At 23.1% G+C, this 19,336-nt stretch overlaps 2 protein-coding genes across 5 annotated transcripts in view; one reads left to right on the top strand and one right to left on the bottom strand.

The window, feature by feature from the left end:
• LOC112686134 overlaps positions 1-19,336 on the top strand; it is a 114,308-nt gene that overhangs the window by 34,852 nt on the left and 60,120 nt on the right. Inside the window, exon 2 of one of the 4 annotated variants that reach the window (XM_025558313.1) lies at positions 18,034-18,171. The exons of the other annotated variants lie outside the window; for them this stretch is intronic. The gene's annotated coding sequence lies outside the window, so the exon portion shown is untranslated. The remainder of the gene's footprint in view (positions 1-18,033; positions 18,172-19,336) is intronic. 4 annotated transcript variants of the gene reach the window in all.
• LOC112686172 (macrophage migration inhibitory factor homolog) lies at positions 9,755-11,882 on the bottom strand. The gene is made up of 3 exons (XM_025558369.1): positions 11,708-11,882; positions 10,894-11,066; positions 9,755-9,924 (listed from the first exon to the last, which is right to left on the bottom strand). The coding sequence occupies exons 1-3, from the start codon at positions 11,813-11,815 to the stop codon at positions 9,807-9,809; spliced, it is 399 nt and encodes a 132-aa protein (XP_025414154.1). The 5' UTR covers positions 11,816-11,882; the 3' UTR covers positions 9,755-9,806.

Here is a 19,336-nt window from a genome sequence, read left to right as displayed (position 1 = left end):
ATTCAAATAAGTGGCCCACTAGGAAACTCTCAGTATCCTGCCTGCTCAGTTCGACCTTGGTAAAATACTCATTTAAAATAGAAGAATAATTTAAAATATAATATAAATAATTAAATAATTTGAAAGGTTAAGTTCTAGAGGGCTTGCGGCTTATATGTGGCCTGACACCGGCCCGCTAATGATAAGGTGGGGGGAGGACAAATTCCCGCCCTGTCAACACCAAATGACGCCACTGATATATAACTTAAAATTTAATAGATACTTTTAAGTCCGCATCACCTGTCTTGTTTAAACTGGCTTCCTGAAAAACATTTTCATATTAGTCTTATTTATTAGTATTTAGTAAGTACACATTTCTCGAATTCGTAGTGCATACTTCTAGTTTCGGACTACACACTTTGTGTCAGGGTTCACTAAAAAATAGGGGCTGGTTTATAGTGCACATAATTTTTTTTCATCTAAAATATGGCTCTATAATTAAATACTGAAAAATAAAATATGATCTATTTTTTTTTATAAAATAAAATAAAAAATACATTTTATTTCGTTATTTTGTTTTTATTTTATTTTTATTAGTATAGAAAAGATTTTTTAAATTTAGTAATACATTTTGGAGAATGAGCATTGAATAAAGTACATTCAATGATTCTTTCATTACTCTTTGGAAAATAGTCCTAGTTATTTAATTACAAGCTATTTAGGTGAATATACATTTTCTTAACAAAAGTGAAATAAAAAAATAAAAATAAAAATGTAAAAATCGAATTTTATTTTTCTATTATAAAGTAAATACAAAGGAATAAATCATTGTTAAATAAAATTACCGATCATAAATTCAAAAAAAAAAACTGAATATTTAATTTTTTGAAAAAAAGAATGAATGAACTATTTTAGCATGACGGCTAAATAATAAGTGAACAATGAAATAATCTTTTGGATGGAAGATGATTGATACTGTACAAAAATTATAGTCTCGAATTGAAAACTTCGATTTTTTTTTTTAGTGTTTGATTATAGATTAAATATACAATTAATCTAATTGGATTTTCAAAATAAAAATGTTGTACACCTATATGTTTCTGTTATCTTTTAGTAGCTTTCATTCGCTTTTTAGTTATAAGTTGTTGTGATTTATACAGCTGTAGTAGATATCAATCGCTGTGTTCAAGTATAAGTATAATAATATATGTGCGTTTAATAGTAAACAACTAATTTTAAATTAAATTAATAAATCAATACTTTGAATCCAAGACAAATATACTCAATGGCAACAATATCAAATCACAATACAGCAAATACATTCATCTTCACAAAATGGATTCTCAATTTGTTATCGTGATGTTTATTATTCACTTTTGCGTCCACCGTGATCGGTTTTATTCATTCACATTATAGTGGCTTGTTTGTTTTGCTCGTATTACAATATTATTCAAAGTATACCGTGAATAATATTTGAGTAAATTACATACATTATCCGTCTTCTTAAAAACGTTTTTAAACGGATACGATTCTGAGGTTTTCTAATGCAACTCGTGACGGATATATCGGGAAACAACATGTATGTTGATGGGTTTTTGTTAAATTGTTATTCTTACAAAATGATCGTGTGACAATGAGCCAATCTTGTTAAGTATTAAAATACTTGTATTTAAATACTTTTTTGGTATTTCAATTACTTTTATAATACTTTTCGACTAATATATTTTAAAAGCTCAAAAAATACTTTTTTTTGTATTTTTATTCTAGGATATTAAGTACTTTTTTAAATACACTATATTTCAAATTTCAATGACTGATATTTTCTTAATGTACGATTTTAAATTTTATTTCAAAAATATATTTTTATAATATTTCTAACATATAAGAATTTTTAAATTAAGTTTCGTCAAATAAGCAGATAACAAAATGATTGCTCTGTTCGCACGGCATACGGAATTCAGACTATCTTTGGTTGAATAAGCAAAACAAATTAACAAAATAAACGAAAAATTTTGAACTTCATTATTCGGGAGTCTTGGAACAAACGAGATACGTGAAATGTCGATACGTACCTAGTTCATGAATTCATATTTCATTATTATCTTCAATTTCATGATAGTTGTTTTATACTTTAATACTTATTATGTTTACATATCATAATACTTAATATACTTCACCTACATCAAAGATCACCTATTATGATAAAATATAAACACCATAAAGTTCTGAGAAGGTCTATTAAGTCTATAAACAGTCATTCTTTTCATTTTAAAAGCTGAAAACAATAAGAATTTTAAATTAAAACTGTTATTGAATCTTTCATTTAATTAAAATGTATTTTAATCTTTTATTTATATTAATTTAATATAAGATATTATAGTATTAGATATAATTTTATTACAAATATTATGAAATGACTGAAGATAATATACTGTAGTCAGGCGTGGATACAAGGGGGGGGGGAAATACTAGTTGAAAGCTATTCAACTATGATTTTATGTACTTAAAGTAAAATTTTTTATTATATTTATAACATAATCGTAACAAAATGTCAAATCTTTATTACAAAATTAGGTACTAGTTTTATAATAAATTTTTTTTTAATAAAAGTTTAAAAGGTTAAAAATAAAATATTAATCGTCAATATTTAAAAAGATAATAAATTGTATCATATCTCAAACTTAAAACGGTTATAAAAAAATTGACGGAGCAAAATCTTTTGACTTTTTTTTAGTTCTAAGTAAAATGGCTTATGCTTAATGCTTATCTAGCGTTACATTTTAAAGACACGAACCATTTTTTTTTATCAGAAGAGACGCTCTATCAAAACGCTCATCTAATATAATTTAACATTTTAATTAATGGTTTTTTTTAGCTACTCTCTAATGTTAGAAATACTGTTAAGAAAATCAAAAGATTATATCTTAAAAGTACTTTCCAAGTATAATTTACAATTAAATGCAATATTCCTTAAAAGTTTTGCTGCAGTTTAAAAAAAAATATTGATTGTAAAACTTTTTATAAAATATAAAAAAGCATTAAAATATAAAGCTTTGATGAACTAAAAATTAATATTCACTAAAAACTGTACTTATTTTCTTAAATATTGAATATTTCTTTTTAAAAGTAAAATATTTAACTTGCCATTTATTTTAATACCAGTCATGATCTTTTTTGATTATATATTATAAAATTATGTATGAAAATTTCTTAATTTCTTAATAATATTACCACATACAATTATTTTACTATTCTTTACAAAATATCAATATTAAGCTATATCTTAACTATCTAGTTTTTTTTTTTTTTTTTTATTATTCAAAATATAATATATTTGTAATTGTTTTTATATTAATATATCTCAATCGTATTTCATACGACAACATGACATTATTTTACTCATCAAAGAATGTTATTTTACGAGCATGAACGTTTGTGTACATTTGATACCTCACTGAACAGGTTATTGATTTCACAGCACATCGCTCATTACCTGGTACTCATACTACGATAGTGTCTACGTAATACTATAGGGATTTATTTTACTTTGATTTAAAAATCTGTTTGAATTTTTATGTAAATTTTATGTAATTTTTCGTGCGAACGAAAAACATAATTTCTATTGGTTTGAGTGGGTCATCAAAGGATTAATATTTATACTTAGTAGATTTGAAATATGTTATTACGTATTCAGTAGATTTTTTAGTCTCGACCATGTGTACATAAACAAGATTGCTGAGATTATATACCTGCACTGAGTCTATGAAGTTGATATCAATGGGAACGGAGTCAGTTTTACGCTAGGATTTTGTGATATCTGCTGTAACTCGATTAGATTCTTTAATATGATTTTTTTTGAATATTATTTTATGATAAATTTTATAACTATTAATCTGCAATATCTAAACTTATCAGAGAGTATTTATTGGTATACTATACATATATAGTACTTCGGGGAAGAAAGTCAATTTTATTACGAAAATTACAAAAATTTAATTTATTTTTTGTGGATTAGCATAATTGTACGAAAGTTATTTATTATATCATTATGTATATTAAATACAATGATTTTTTTAAATTCTATAATAACAAAAAGGTTTCCATAAATTGTACGTAAAGTGTTTTAACTTGAATCGTCCGAGTGGAAGTTCACTTGCTTTTAAATTTTGAGGACACGCATAAATTAAAATATTTATATATTTGATAATAAAATATAACATCACGATATTGGTACTTTTTCACTATTGTTAACGTTTTTCGAAAAATTAAATTGTAGATTCAATTGTAGAATGTACACAATATTAAACATAAGATGATGATGTATAGTAGCATTAGCAATTTTTTTTATATTTTCTTCAAATTATTTATGTGAGTCAATATTTTCAGAATTGAATTTTATAAGACCTAATTAAAGAAACCGACTAACTGGTGAATGTATTGCCGGAACTAATTTATTAAAACTTACTACTTATGTACCAAATATCAATGAATTGGTATCAAGTACTCAACAAAAGTAATCACATTAAGAAGATAAATACGAATAATTATATTAGTAATGTAATTATATATTTATATAAGTATGTAATGTAATTAAATATTTATATAAATACTTAAAGAATAATTTTTTTTTATAATAAACAATATAAACAATTATTTTTTTTTATAATATTTAATGACACGTTCAAAGAAAAAAAAAAATGGTAATTTTTGGTACGTAGCGTCAAAATGATCAAAGCGCCACCTCTGATTTATACTTAATGTGAGACTTAGTATATTATTAGAGTGTCCAATATATAGTTTTACTCCGGGATGATTATATTGGTTTAAACTAATCTGAGTTTTGGAGAGAATTGCAGATTAATAGTCTGATCTGCAGTGTTAAGAATTTAATTGATTTATGTATATTAAAATGTTTTATCGTTTCAAAATACTTATTATACATAGTTTACATTTGGTTATATTTAACAATTTGACGATACAATTTACATTTTCTGATTAAAACAATGTAAAGAGTTAATTAGTAGCAATATTGTTTCAATAGAGGTTTAATCTTACATCTAATTTTATTGAGAATAATAATATTTGTATTTTGCTTGAAATTGAATATTTTGTGTTAATATTGTAAATTATATTCCTGTTGACCATTGGTACAATTTTATTTGTTAAGTGAAGGTAAATTCATCACTTATTTTGCTTTTAATATGTATACAATTTTCATATTATATAACTACTATATTAACGCACATTTGATATGCGTTATATTGTTTAATTAACATTTTCGAAATTTTGTCATGTATATTTTCTCAAAATTGTTATATATGACTAATATTTCAAGTTAACGAAACTAGCAGTATTTAACATTATTTTATAAACTTTTTCACAATTAACTACCAATTATTTATTAATTAAACCATAGCTACAATTTGTTATATTAATTTATTGTAGTACGATATTTCTTTTAAATTAAAATTTAGAATTAAATTTAAAAATGTATAAAATATTGTAAAAATAGCCATACTTCAATAAATAGTTCATATGATAATTAATGATTATTAATGATATTTAACACAATTAATTTATTTATCATATAAAATGTTATTATATCTTAACCAAATTATATGATGAACATATTTATATGATAATTTTAATTAGTTTATCTGTAATCAAGATTGAATAGTAAAATATCTTCTGCGAACAAATTTAATATGTAAAATTGTATTATTTATTTAATAAGAAATTATTATACTTTCAATGTTATTGAATAAAATTGAAAACTATCCAATGCATAACTATTGCTCACATGTGTTGTAACTTTTGGCAGCATCTGTTGCACATAAACTATCGTAATTAAACGTTTCAAAATCCGTTTATTTTATGCATCCACAAATATTGTTTTAATTTCACAATTAACTTTATTAATAAAAAAAAAAAGGTTAAAGCATATTTATAATTATAATTTTTAAAAACTCATTAATATATAATTAGTATTATAAATATTTTTTAATTGCTTGTTGTGATTAAATTATTTTTTAAAAAATTATAATATTGACACTTTAACCATGATTAAATGAAAAAATTGTATGCGAGTTGTTTATAATTTATTTGTTTAGTTGTATACCTACTATTTTAAATTGTGACGTATATATTAATTTATTATAAACGACTTATTTCTATTTCTTATTTATAAGTACATTTATACTCCCTTATAAAATTTGATTATTTTTACAATTTTGTTCAATAAATTGGTTTTCTTGTAACAGCAGTAAGTATTTATTGTATATAAACTTGAACAATATTATTTTTATTCAAACAACTAGACTATATATATCAGAGAACAACTCAAAATATAGTTAAAATAATGTGGATAACGTAATATTATTATGGTATTCCACATATTATACATGATTGAAAAATATTATCCATTGCTAGTTACAATTCAATATATTTTAATAAAAGAGGATAGAAAATATTAGTATGAAATTCATATTGTGAACAAGATAATATTATTGATAAATTTGCTCTATCTCTAGTGTTCAGTTTTTGGTTTTATTATTGTTTTAATCTCATTATGAACAACGACAAGATCAGCTAATTTTAAAACGAACTGTTGATGTTGTTTCCATTTCTTGCATCTATAAGGAACTTTATTTAATATTGTATTTAATTAAAATGTATTTTAATAAACCATTACAATTATTAATTGTTTCAACTTTCAAATATGACATTTTACAAGTACTTTTAAATTGTGGTTCTCACTAATTAGTGCAATCTACAACTTTATAAGGTTATGCAATAGATTTGACTTCAGTATTCCAAGTAAATCTTAGTTAATTACGGTTGTTAAGGATGATAATTTGTTAATTAGTTTTTGAGTTCTTACGAGGACGAACAATTTTATAATTAAACATGAGCATGATAATAATAACATAATAATTATATTAACATGAAAAATCTCAACAAATGTATTAATCTGTTGACATTGTGCTTTTATTTTTTTATTTTTAAATGGCTGATGCTCACTAATAAATCAACAAGTTAAAGTAGTGATTGCTAGAATATAGACAGTTCAAAACTTTGTTATATAAATTGGTAAAAGGAAAAAAGTGCTAAGTGACATTTTGGACTAAAAGACATAACGGACATTATTGGACAATCGACAATTAAGCATTCGATCACACAAGCGTTAATGTTCCTATGACCATTTAGTAAAGAAATATTTTCAGGCCCGTAATTACAAAAATGTCTGTCGGAGGCAACATAAAATTTGCCACCCTTCCCCCCCCCCCAAAAAAAAAGAAGAAAAAAAAGTACTATATTGATATTACACAATTGTAGAAGTAAATAATAGGAAATAGTTACATTAATATAAAACAAAACTTAGTAATAACCAATATATTATTTAAAATAATTTTTAAAATAACAAAAGGAACTTGAAAAATAAAAATGTTCAATAAATGTATAACTTCATAACTTTTTTGCGAGATTGTTTTGATGTAAATGATTTAATAAAATCATCGTAAATAATTCGTTCCTACTTTTAGCGCTCATCATATTTAAGAGATAGATACTTCATAATACGAATAACATTTCATACGACCAATATCTGTCTTGTTTATTTTATTCGTTTTTCGTACCGACTGAGAATAATTCCAATTTATACTCACGATTATTGAATTATGATTTTGTTTATTTAATAAACTCATTGTTATATAATACAAAAATAATTATTTATTGTATCAGTTTAATGTTATTACTTATTCTAAAATAATTACCAATAGTATAACTTGTGTTAGTATTTCTTTGAGCTTACTTTGATTAATTATAAAATGTTTTTATTTGTTGCTAAGAAATAAACTATAGTTAATTTTACTTGCGAAGATTTTAAATTAATAAAATTTAAACTGAGACTTTCATTAATGCAACTAAAAGACTGTTTTTAATTTATTAAGAACATTCTTAAAAATAATAACTTTATAATGTAAAGGAGTTTGGCACTTTTTTTCCTCTAATTTTATACCAATGAATAAATTTGTAATTTTTGGTAATGATCTTATATTTTGAATTGGTACTGCGGTATTTATTAAAGTTTCAAGAATGATATTTTGTTTATTATTTGTATAAAATTAGTGATAAACAAAATTTCAACTTCCTTTGGCTGTAACAAATAATTATTTTTAAAAATCTAAGGACACTAAAAACAATTCATCAGATTCAGTTTCAATTTAAGTTTAATTAATTACAAATCTTTGCAGGTAAAATTAACTATATTTTAAGTTTAAGTAACTAAAAAGAACAACATTTAAATATTTAATAAAATCAAATTCATAAGTAAATATTATGTCGCTTTTGTAAAATTTGTAAAATTAAACACCTCATTACTAAATGGTCAGTTGAACTATGGAACTTGTACGGTCAATTGCTTTAATTGTCGGTTGTTGCGTAGTGTCCAAAATGTTACTTACCTCCTTTTACCAAGTAATAGTCGATATCATCAATCAATGACAAAACGTATAGAACATAATATAGAAAATATTCGTATACAATTTTTAGACAAGATAAAGAAGATGGTTTTGAAAAATATTTTAATCGTTTTAGTATACATATTTCATACATTTACACAGTTAAAATTATGTAATATGTAAACTATTTCATATATTTCACTATTTCAATAAACATGTTCTTACATTTATCCAAGCTTACTGAAATTTACTTCAACTTTTACTTTTCTTATAGTATGATTCTTACTCGATGCAGATTATATTAAATCGTGAATTTCAAATCAATGATCGTTTTATTTATTTTTGTCTTTTTAACCCTTACAATTGATCGTTATGCTAAACAAATTATTTCTAGTCAAGTTTAATGTGCATAGAATTTGTCCTAATATCTAATAAGTAACAGTATTGATGGATTTGTGGTATTTGAAATTTGTTCAAAATTAATTTGAATTTTCCGATTAAATAGCCTATGTCTATGTTTCATTAATTACAAATTATTCTGCATGAATGAGTTTAAAGTTCATAAAATTAATTTAAGTTTACTACATTGTTAACATTACCAAAAGGCTGAAATAAAAACATTTTTACTTTTTATTAAATATTCTATTTATTTATAATAATTAATTTTCAATTCTATGATTTATAATTTATAATTATATGTTTGAAACGTAAATATTTTTATAAAATACATCACGTGTTCAAATATACTCTTAAAGTATATACAATCACATATTCAAGGTATAAATTTCCATTACTTCAATAACTCACTCTAAAATGTTTGATCGTTCTTATTTATATCATTATTTTGTTTAATCATGTGATGACTGAAGTATATTTTATCAATTTAATTTAATTTAATTTACTTGATACATGTTATCTTTTAAAACTCGCATGTTTTTTCAACTTCATTTCTTGGGTTATAAATACATAGTGAGAAAGAATTTACTCGCTACAAAAACTGTACAGAAACTTAAAACTTTTTTATAGGTGTCTTGCGTGTACTTTTTAATACATTATATAGTTCACTTTTTGATAGTCACCTGCAGACCGATTGATAAACATAACATAGTATTAGAAAGTCAAACATCAATGAACACAAGGATGTTAAATTTCAATTTTACAAAACCATGGTTATCATTATCTATTTATTTTTTTAAACTAACTAAATATAATACAGTTATTTTAAATGAAAAAAAAAAGACTAAAAAAAGACTTGAAGAAAAAAAGAAATATATCTATTACAATAGTTTTAAAAATAAACGGAAAAATTTATACTTTTTTTTGTGACTACAATTCATTGTATACATTTTAATAAGTTATAATTAACGATTAAGGCATAAAATATTTACGTAATCGTGCTCCTTTTTCGACTATTGCAAGCTGATGAAATGTGGAACCAATAAAACCAGTACTTTCTGGGAGATTTGATTGAAATTGTACATATAACCTAAATAACATTTATAAAAATTATTAGTTATTATATAACTTAAACGAGAATTTCCGATTATTAAATTTAAATAGACAAAAATGAAAAACCAGTGCACATAGGATATATTTAATCAGATATAATGTATATATTATGATTAATGAGCTGTAATAGATAAATCGATATAAAAAATGACGGTAAATGTAGGGCAACAAATCATTATGACTCTTTTTTTCATTTTTATCAACAGTGATCTTTGAACATTCATGCCTATATTTGACGGTTTCATACCAGATTTTGTTTTTGTTCATCGTAAATAATATATTAGCCATATAAAATAATAATAATTAGTGATATAAAGATAAATATACTTTTCACGAAATAAATGTAAAAATGCATATAATTTTGAATTTTTATATAATCTTAATTGTATTTTTGTGAAAATAATAAGTTTGGTTTTAGTGTTTCAGAATCTATGAGATATTAAATTAAAATTATAAATTATTGAATGGTAAATACTCATAAATTAATATATAAATAAACAAATAGTTTATACAAATAGATTAATAAATAAATAAATAAATACTTTGCCTGCAGTAATATTATTAGTATTTGTAAATTACGAAAAGTTTCGAATAAAAAATTCATTGTCAGGTTACTCGTACTTTAAGTTGCGATTTTATTAACTTTGTATACTTGTATACCTGATGACACATTTTTAATTTGAAACCTATCATAATTTGCAAATATAATAATACTACAGGCTAAGCATATATTTATTTATTTATTTTTAAATACGTGTATAAACTATTTGTTTATTTATATACTGAAAAATACTTTTTTTATACATTAAATATGCGTAAATTTGCTGCAAAAATAAAGAAAACAATAATTAAATTAATTAATTTTAAATATATTATTTTTAAAATAATAAATCGATAATTCCTATTGCATTGAAATTTAAACAAAATATTATAATTATAATCATACTTGTTTTTTGGAATTCCTGTAGCTTCATGGACGTAATCTGTTAGAGCAACAATATGTTTTTTATTCTCTTCAGGTCCTAAACTTCCAATACTTGTAACTTGAATCAATCCACAAGGCTCGCTGGAATTACCAAGAATCATTTTTAGACCAGGATTCACTGTTGATATGCAAAACTAAAAACAAATTAAATTTATTGTTTGTATATTTACATTTTTAATGATTCAAAAATTCAATAAGATTAAATTTAAATGAAATTTAAATGTAATTGATCGCAATGCATTTTTATAGTTATAAAGACTGTATTTTAGACGAATAGTTAGTTTTGGAACGCTATTTACAACTTTATTTATTTTATTTACATTTAATCTAATTATAGATTATGAATAAATCGAGCAAATTTATCTTTCTGTTTTTTAATCCAATTGGTCTATTTAGTAGTTAGCTTTTTTTTTTTAATTTCAAAAACCCTACAAATAAACCTTTGGATTGCAGTACCAAAAACGTTAAATGGCCTGAGATTCCGTGGGTTTGTAATTAATAAATAATTCTTAATGACATTATATCTTAATATTTGTACGCTTTAAATATAATTTATAAATAACTTAATGGAATATTGTTTTTCGTTTTAACGTGTGCCACAGAAATTACTTTGCATTATGTACTTAACTAACCAAATCTAATTTAATTCTCTCTGTACTATAAAAATTTAAGTTGAATTTCTAGTGTTAAATTAAATGTTTAAAATGTATATCGTTTATCTGTATAATGGCTATAAGAAAAAATGTAGAATATGTAATCATCACATTTTACTTACTCTGTGTGACTTTCCAAGAGTATCACTAAGAACATCTGTACCTTTACTCAAAAATTCCAAAGGAATTTTCGAAGCTGGTAAATTTGTGTCTAATGATAATCGAGGCATTTTATGATTGTATTAGATGTATGGCACTTCAAACAGTGAGATGAAAACGAACTACACTGTTTAATCATAATATATATAATATAAGAAGAGGATATACATTTTTTTTTATGTTACACAACATAATATTATAGGAAAAAATTAAATTATCATTTCTAAACGACTAAAAAAGATTATAAAGCTACAACAACATGATGTATATTTTTTTTATTTAACTCATACTCTAAGTTGCTTTTTGTCAATTGTTAGATAAGTATTATAATTATATTATTTTAATTTTAAATGAACACTGAATAATATAAAAAAAAAAATATATATATATAACGAATTCACGAAGATATATATAAGTTATGTCTTAGCTGAGATTACCTTATCACTTATAAAGCTAGTAAAGAAATAAATAATTTAAATAATTTTATTATTTAAAAATATCCAAATCAACTCTGTCACATCTGTAAAATTGTAAAATAAATTATTGATTCAAAGTTATCGTTTATTTTTTTTTTTATTCTGTATTACCTATCACTAAATTACCAAAATAAATGTTTTAAGAAATTAATTTCAAATGCATATGGTTTATGGTTTTTGAATTTTATAAAAAAAAATCAATAATAGTGAAGAACCTAAATAAGGTATAAATAATCTAGATCTAATTTATTAATGAGATTTTGAACTATTATAGCTCAAAAATTACATTTGATTATTCTACAACAAGTTTATAATTTAATATATTATTTAAATTAGTATTTCATTTTAGATTAATTTTCCCCTTTGAATATTGCTTTTAAATAAGACATTTTAAAGTTTGCCTCTAAAATTTATCATGGTTTTCAATATTATCTACTTAGAAATCTTTACAGTTTTGTCAAAAAACTACGAAGCATATGATGAAAAAATGAATTCTGAAAATACCACCTGTGTACATTTACTTATTATTCAATGGATAAAAACCATTATTTTTTTTTTAAAAGTCAAAATATACTGTTAATAACTATAATTGTTTCTTGTCTATATTTAAAGTATAAAACAATAAAAATCCAATTTCTAAATTTCAGATACTATCAATATATATTATTTTAATATTTTATTTTTCATTAAAAATCTATTTAATACCTAATTATATATTTTTATGATAGTTATAATTATCATCTTGGTGTACTGAAAAATATAATTGTAAATAATAGTTTTGAATTATTCCAAGAAAAAATAAAAATAAATATGGAAAAGCTTGCATTAAATAAACTTACTTTAAATTATAATAATATTATATGTAATAAATATTTATATATTATAAAGTAATGTTTAAATAATGACATGATATATCAATAATTTTGTTTCATAACATAATTTAAGACGTATACTTGTGCAAACTATTTTCAGTGGACATATTTATAAAGGTTAATAATTTGTACAATTTTTATCCAGAATAAGTATATAAATATCGAATTGACGAAATTTGTTTACATAAGTTGTATTTTTTATTACTAAAAATTCAATATTAATCATAAAAGCCTCACATCACAAATTGAAATCTAATGCAATACATATTTGAAATGTATGTTATCTTGTGCGTGACAGTTATATTTTTTGTGGGATTTAATTACTTAAGAAGTTAAAAAAAATGGAGATATCAACACTATACTTTTTACTTTCGTCATTACATAAACAATTTAACAAATTATCATTGAGTAATGTTGTATAATTTGTGTAGTGATATTATTTAAATGTGTATACTTAATCAAATGTATTTATTTTTACTTTACATCTATGTATAATTTATAATTATTAATTTATATTGAAGACATTTATATTCTTATATTACAAATCAAGTATTTAACTTAAGATCAGTTATTATAAATAAATAAATTATAAATGTTGATTTGTTAACTATGAGGGCTCAGAAGTTAATTACCTTAAATTATTAAAAAATGAATAAAAAAAAATGCAAATATGACATAAAAAAGGATAAAACTGTCCTCAAAAAATGACCTAAAAAATTGCGGATAGTTTTTTTAAATTATAAAAATACATTTTTTTTCAATACTTTACTCTACTTAACTATAAATGTTTATCGAAACTTACAAATTCCTCAAAATATAACATAAAAATTACAACAGATATCCTTAAAAATTAAATAAAAAAATTACAAATATTTGCTTTATAAATTTATTAAATCTTATAAATTACTCAAAAATAAAAATCATTGTATTGTACAATTAGAGCGAATTTGATGTTATCACAAATAAATGAACGACGATTATCTGTTAATAAATATTTATATTTGAAAAAACTTCTCTCCACGTCCATCGAAGTGATTGGGAGACGCAGACGAACAATAAATGGCGTTTTATTCTTCAGCATTTCTAAATTATGAAAAAATAATAAAATTTAGATATAATAGGTATTCACAATAACATGACAATGACGGGACAATTGTTATCGGCAAGATAAAACTGGATAAGTACTAATCTATGTCCGTGGTAATTTCCAAGTTATCAGCATAATGGTTGACAGAAAACGGCAAAAAGTAGACTAGTATAAAATCAGTTAAAATTAATAAAAATGTGGAAAAATTATCTAAAAATGTCGAAAAATGACTTAAAAAGTAATAAACACCAAAAAATATAAAATGTATCAACTTCCAAGACCTATTAGTTATATATGTAAGATGCACAATGTAAACCAGGTATTATTTAAAATAAAATGTAACTAATACTCTGTATTAATAAAAATATAAAACTAATTCGGTACAATTATATTTAGTTAGCTAATTTTGTATAAATATAATTCAAATAGCAAATATTTATTTATTTGCAATGAGTGATGTAAAATTATTAAATTAAGTTAGAAAGTGTCTATATTTTAACTTCAGATAAATAAGCCATGTAGATATGCAAATTATAAATATTTTAATATGTGTAACTTTCATTTATAATAGTTTTATTCAAACCAGTTTTAATATTTGTTATATAAAAATCTTATCACTTATTTATATATTATTAACTATTATCATATGTACTAAATTATTTTGATTACATACTTGTACATAATTTATCTTTAAATTAATTTTTTTTATTGAAACTACAACGACAAAGGTTATTTATATTGCTGTACTTATGATTAATGTTAAGTAAAAATAATGGAATAAAATTAAAACTGGTAAAATTGTAATGTAAGTTAATATACTCTTATTATAATAAAGTTCCAATTAAATGGAGGGAGGGGATATCAAACCAGTTCAATAATTTAATGATTATATATAGTAATAAAAATAATGCGATATTTTTGTGTACATGATAACATAAATGACTACAATATTTATTTATAGCTTTGTACAGCACGGTATAGTTAGCATTGTTTTCAAGCCCTGCATAAATATCATATAACTGTACATTATACCATTTTAATGTTTATAATAATAAATAAATAAAATTAATATAATTAAATTCATATATATATATATATATATATATATATATGGTCTTATATAATTATATGTCTTATTTCTTGTGTAATATACATAAAACCTAAATAATATTATTATAACTTGTACATATTAAAATATATAGGTATTTGTTTTCAATTCTAAGAATAGTTTTTATCAAATGTTATCATAGCAAATGCATTTCTCCTTTTCTCTGTCCTTCATCATGTCTTTTAGTTCCGTGTAAATAATGTAAGTAATTCCAGCATCCTTTATTATTTGTCTGATGTATTTTATTCTAGATCTTCTTCTTGGTTGAGTACCAATTATTATTCCTTAAATTATTAGACTATACAATTTGTTTCCATATGTCAATGTCTCGCTCTCATATAATGCTATACGCCATCATAATGTTTAATAAAAAATAATTTAATATTTATAAATATATACGAGTATGATAAATATATTTATATGGATAACCTAAACATTTTAAATTTTTCATAAGTATTATGAATGTATTTAGTAGAAAAAAAAGTAAAATATATTTACATGGGATTAACCAATTTATTTTAGATAACTAATAGTTTTGCTTTGTTAGTTACTTGCTTAGTTAACTGCTTTTACCCAAGCGTATTTATTTTTTATCTAAATGCTTAAATTTTAAAATTATTTCTGTATTAAATTATTTCGTAAATATTCATTTAGATTTTATAACCAATATCAAAAGATTAAGAACTAAACTTTTCCTTTATATTATTTTTTTGTACAACCATAATAATATAACTATATTTTAAATTTAATAATTAGTTCAAATGCTACTTTTAATTATATAATAAGTTATTAATTTTAATTTAAACTCTTTAGAAGATTTTGAATGAATATATCAAATATTATTTAAAGCACTGGAGCTGATTTAAGTAATTTATGCTAAATGTTAAGAGGAAACTTAAAAGTTTGAATAAATGGATTTAAAGAAAACACACTAAGCTCATAATACTCGTTTATATATTATTATTTATGTTTTGTTATATAAAAAAATTGCAATTTTCACTAAAGACTAAAAAAAAAAAAATTAGTATCCCTGATACATATTTTATAATTTATTTACATTAGAAAATCTATACTAATATATGCACTATAAAATACACTAATAATCATTCAGTGAAACTTTTTTTTGAGGATAATTCAGTTGAATTAATGAAAATCATTCGTATAAAAATAATTTAGGATTTCAGTATCATAGTTGAAAGGTCACGATTTATCAGTATGAAAATAATGAATATCGATAGCTACTTAAAATGGGGAGTTGACGACCGCATATCACTCCTAATTATCTATAATTCCCTCATAAAATTGGTTAGACTACGGATCGACTATTTACAGCCTCGCCAACAATATTATCCTAAAAATACTTAATACTGTACAAAACGCTGGAATAAGAATGGCAATTGGGGATTAGGGACTTTTAGATCAAGTCTAGTTAATAATTTATTCTGCGAAGCACACTACCTACTGCTGAACATCAAACAGAAATATCTCATCACAAAATATACAGCCAAAAAGATATCTCCTCCTCAAACACACATACAAATCTCAAAACATTATTATAACTATCCTTGATACCTTTTTATATAAAGTTCCACGACATCCTTGAAGAAATGTCTTTTAACATCAATAACATCAAACATATAGAAACAATCCCTCTATGGACGAGAATCAGGCTTTATTGTTAGGTACAGTAAGACACTAATTGTGCATTAGGAAATATGAAATGTGCAGTTGACTTGACGAATATGTTCAATTGAAAAATACATCAAAATTTACTTTGTCGAAGGCATTTAAAATAATCTATATATTATTTTATTACGTGATATTATCGGTTAGTCACGCGTAGTTTGACAATTTTTCGTATAAAGGTTTCTTTTTATAGAAGTTTGTTTGATTTATTATTCAGTATGGGTGAAGCCCCCCCCCACTTATTACTATAACATGTATTTTATTTGTGCAGTTGGAAAAAATCCTTACAATTAAGCCTAACAAGAACCACATACTAATTGTTATAGAACTTACCCAATTTGACAGAAAAGATAAACCCCAAAAAGATAGTCTGTTAATCAATATGTGTTACAAAATAATAAAAAATTATTAATTAAAAATAAATAATTTAAAAGTCTTTACCACTTCTATACAGATGCTTTTAAAATAACAAAAGAAACCGGCTTCAGTCTTACACACCTTTATGACAATAATTTTCATAAAATAACATATACATTGCAGAAACTTTCGCTATATTCAAATCTAAATGCATTTCATTCTCCACTAACCACGATTAAGTCTTTATCTTAAACAACTCTGAGCGCAGTCACCTGAATAACCAACATACATACGAAATGCAACCTCGCTCTAAGCATTCAAAACATAATCATAAAGTCAATGAGAGACCGCCACATTATTAAGAAAGGGAAGAATTAGAGATATTAGGCACAACACACAAAAACATCAAACTAATGTACGTTTCATCATACATCGGCATTCCAGGCAATTAACTTGTTAACGAATTGATAATGAGAGCGATTAAGTTAGATCTCCGTACACTAAAATATATCCACAAATAACATATGAACATGTAATCTATGCTCTTAAAATCAAATAACATTTTCTGTGATAAATGGGAAGCATAAACAAAATAAAAACAATAAACTTAAGCTAATAAAATCATGAAGTAAAAAATAGCCAAACCCACTAATAAAATTTATACGATATGATTCTTACCTAATGTATAAATAACCGATTCCAGGTGTGAATAGTGTATCTGTGAAAAACGCCCAGACAAAATCAAACATAAATAACATCTCTCCAAAGAAGCGTTCGGCCCCGGTGAAGAGAAAAAATATTAAACTTAATCATGATAGCCAAGTTTATAAGGAACATAAAGGTCAATGAATCAATGATAATATTCTTAAACAAAACGTAACCCTAAGTTTGTAAAATATTGAAGCCTAATAGACCATATATTAAAAAAAAAAAAACTATTCATTGTAAATTTATGGTAGGACTCTATTTGTTAATTTGTTTTTTATTATTTTTTTTATCGAAAAACATTATCTGTGTTGTAATGTTTTTATTTTATACTTTGAAATTACATATATGCAAACATTTGTAAATTTTTAAGATTTTTGAATAGATATAAAAAATATTAAAAAAAATTATCGAAATATAAAAACATCATAGATGTTATCTTTCTTAAAATCAAGAAACAAGAATTTCTAATACAAATATACACTGAATAGCTTTCTCCCGCGTAATATGATTTTTTTAATATCGTCAGTAAATTATCATTTTAGTTTTATATCTATGCAAACGCTTTTACTCGTATTGTAACCCTAAAGTCTCTTTCATGAATCTATGAGCCGTTAAACTTGAAGCACACTTTTGAGTGCCTATTACTCTCACTTAATATTTTTTTGTTATTTTTTTTCATACAATGTAAAGATAAATCGTTGTTACAGCTAATCTAATAATGTTTTACAACTTATATTAATAAAATATTAATAATCATAAATAGGATAAGTAAATTAATAAATCATTTATAAAAAATTATCAAAATTTTATAAAATCTAACTATAAATTAACTGATTATTTGTCAATTAGTTCATTGCAACACTATTATTATAAAAATATATATATTATATAAGTTATTTATTCCGGAACATCCGAGTTGGGTCCCGAGTACTAGGGATTAATAGCAAGTAGTGTACTAGTTGAGTCACGGATTTTTACGATATTCGTCAATTGCTCTGAATTTGAAACACTACCTGTATACTATGTGTACAGTGTATAGTATAAGTACATCTATTGCACCGGTATAAAAAGGGTGTATTAAAAAGGTATACATCTATTGCACCGGTATAAAAAGGGTATATTTAAAAGGTATACATCTATTGCGCCGGTATAAAAACTATCAGAACAAGTAAAAATCATAATGGCTAAAAACAAAAATTAAAATCAAACTTATCATTCTACATACTTGGTATTTACACTAATAGTATATTGTATATATATATATATATATATATATATATATATATATATATATATAT

This window comes from Sipha flava, unplaced genomic scaffold (genome assembly GCF_003268045.1).
Source record: "Sipha flava isolate LNK unplaced genomic scaffold, YSA_version1 107_pilon_pilon, whole genome shotgun sequence".
Taxonomy (NCBI): domain Eukaryota; kingdom Metazoa; phylum Arthropoda; class Insecta; order Hemiptera; family Aphididae; genus Sipha; species Sipha flava.
Note: the sequence above shows the minus strand (reverse complement) of the source record. Positions and strands in the feature narration are given on the sequence as shown.

What these genes read in the sequence shown, in the direction of transcription:
- LOC112686172 (XM_025558369.1), bottom strand. Translation starts at nt 11,815, where the DNA reads ATGCCTCGATTATCATTAGACACAAATTTACCAGCTTCGAAAATTCCT. An exon ending in CTCTTGGAAAGTCACACAGA is followed by an intron (nt 11,067 to 11,707) that starts GTAAGTAAAATG and finishes ATTTGTTTTTAG; the next exon opens with TTTTGCATATCAACAGTGAA. An exon ending in ACAGGAATTCCAAAAAACAA is followed by an intron (nt 9,925 to 10,893) that starts GTATGATTATAA and finishes AATGTTATTTAG; the next exon opens with GTTATATGTACAATTTCAAT.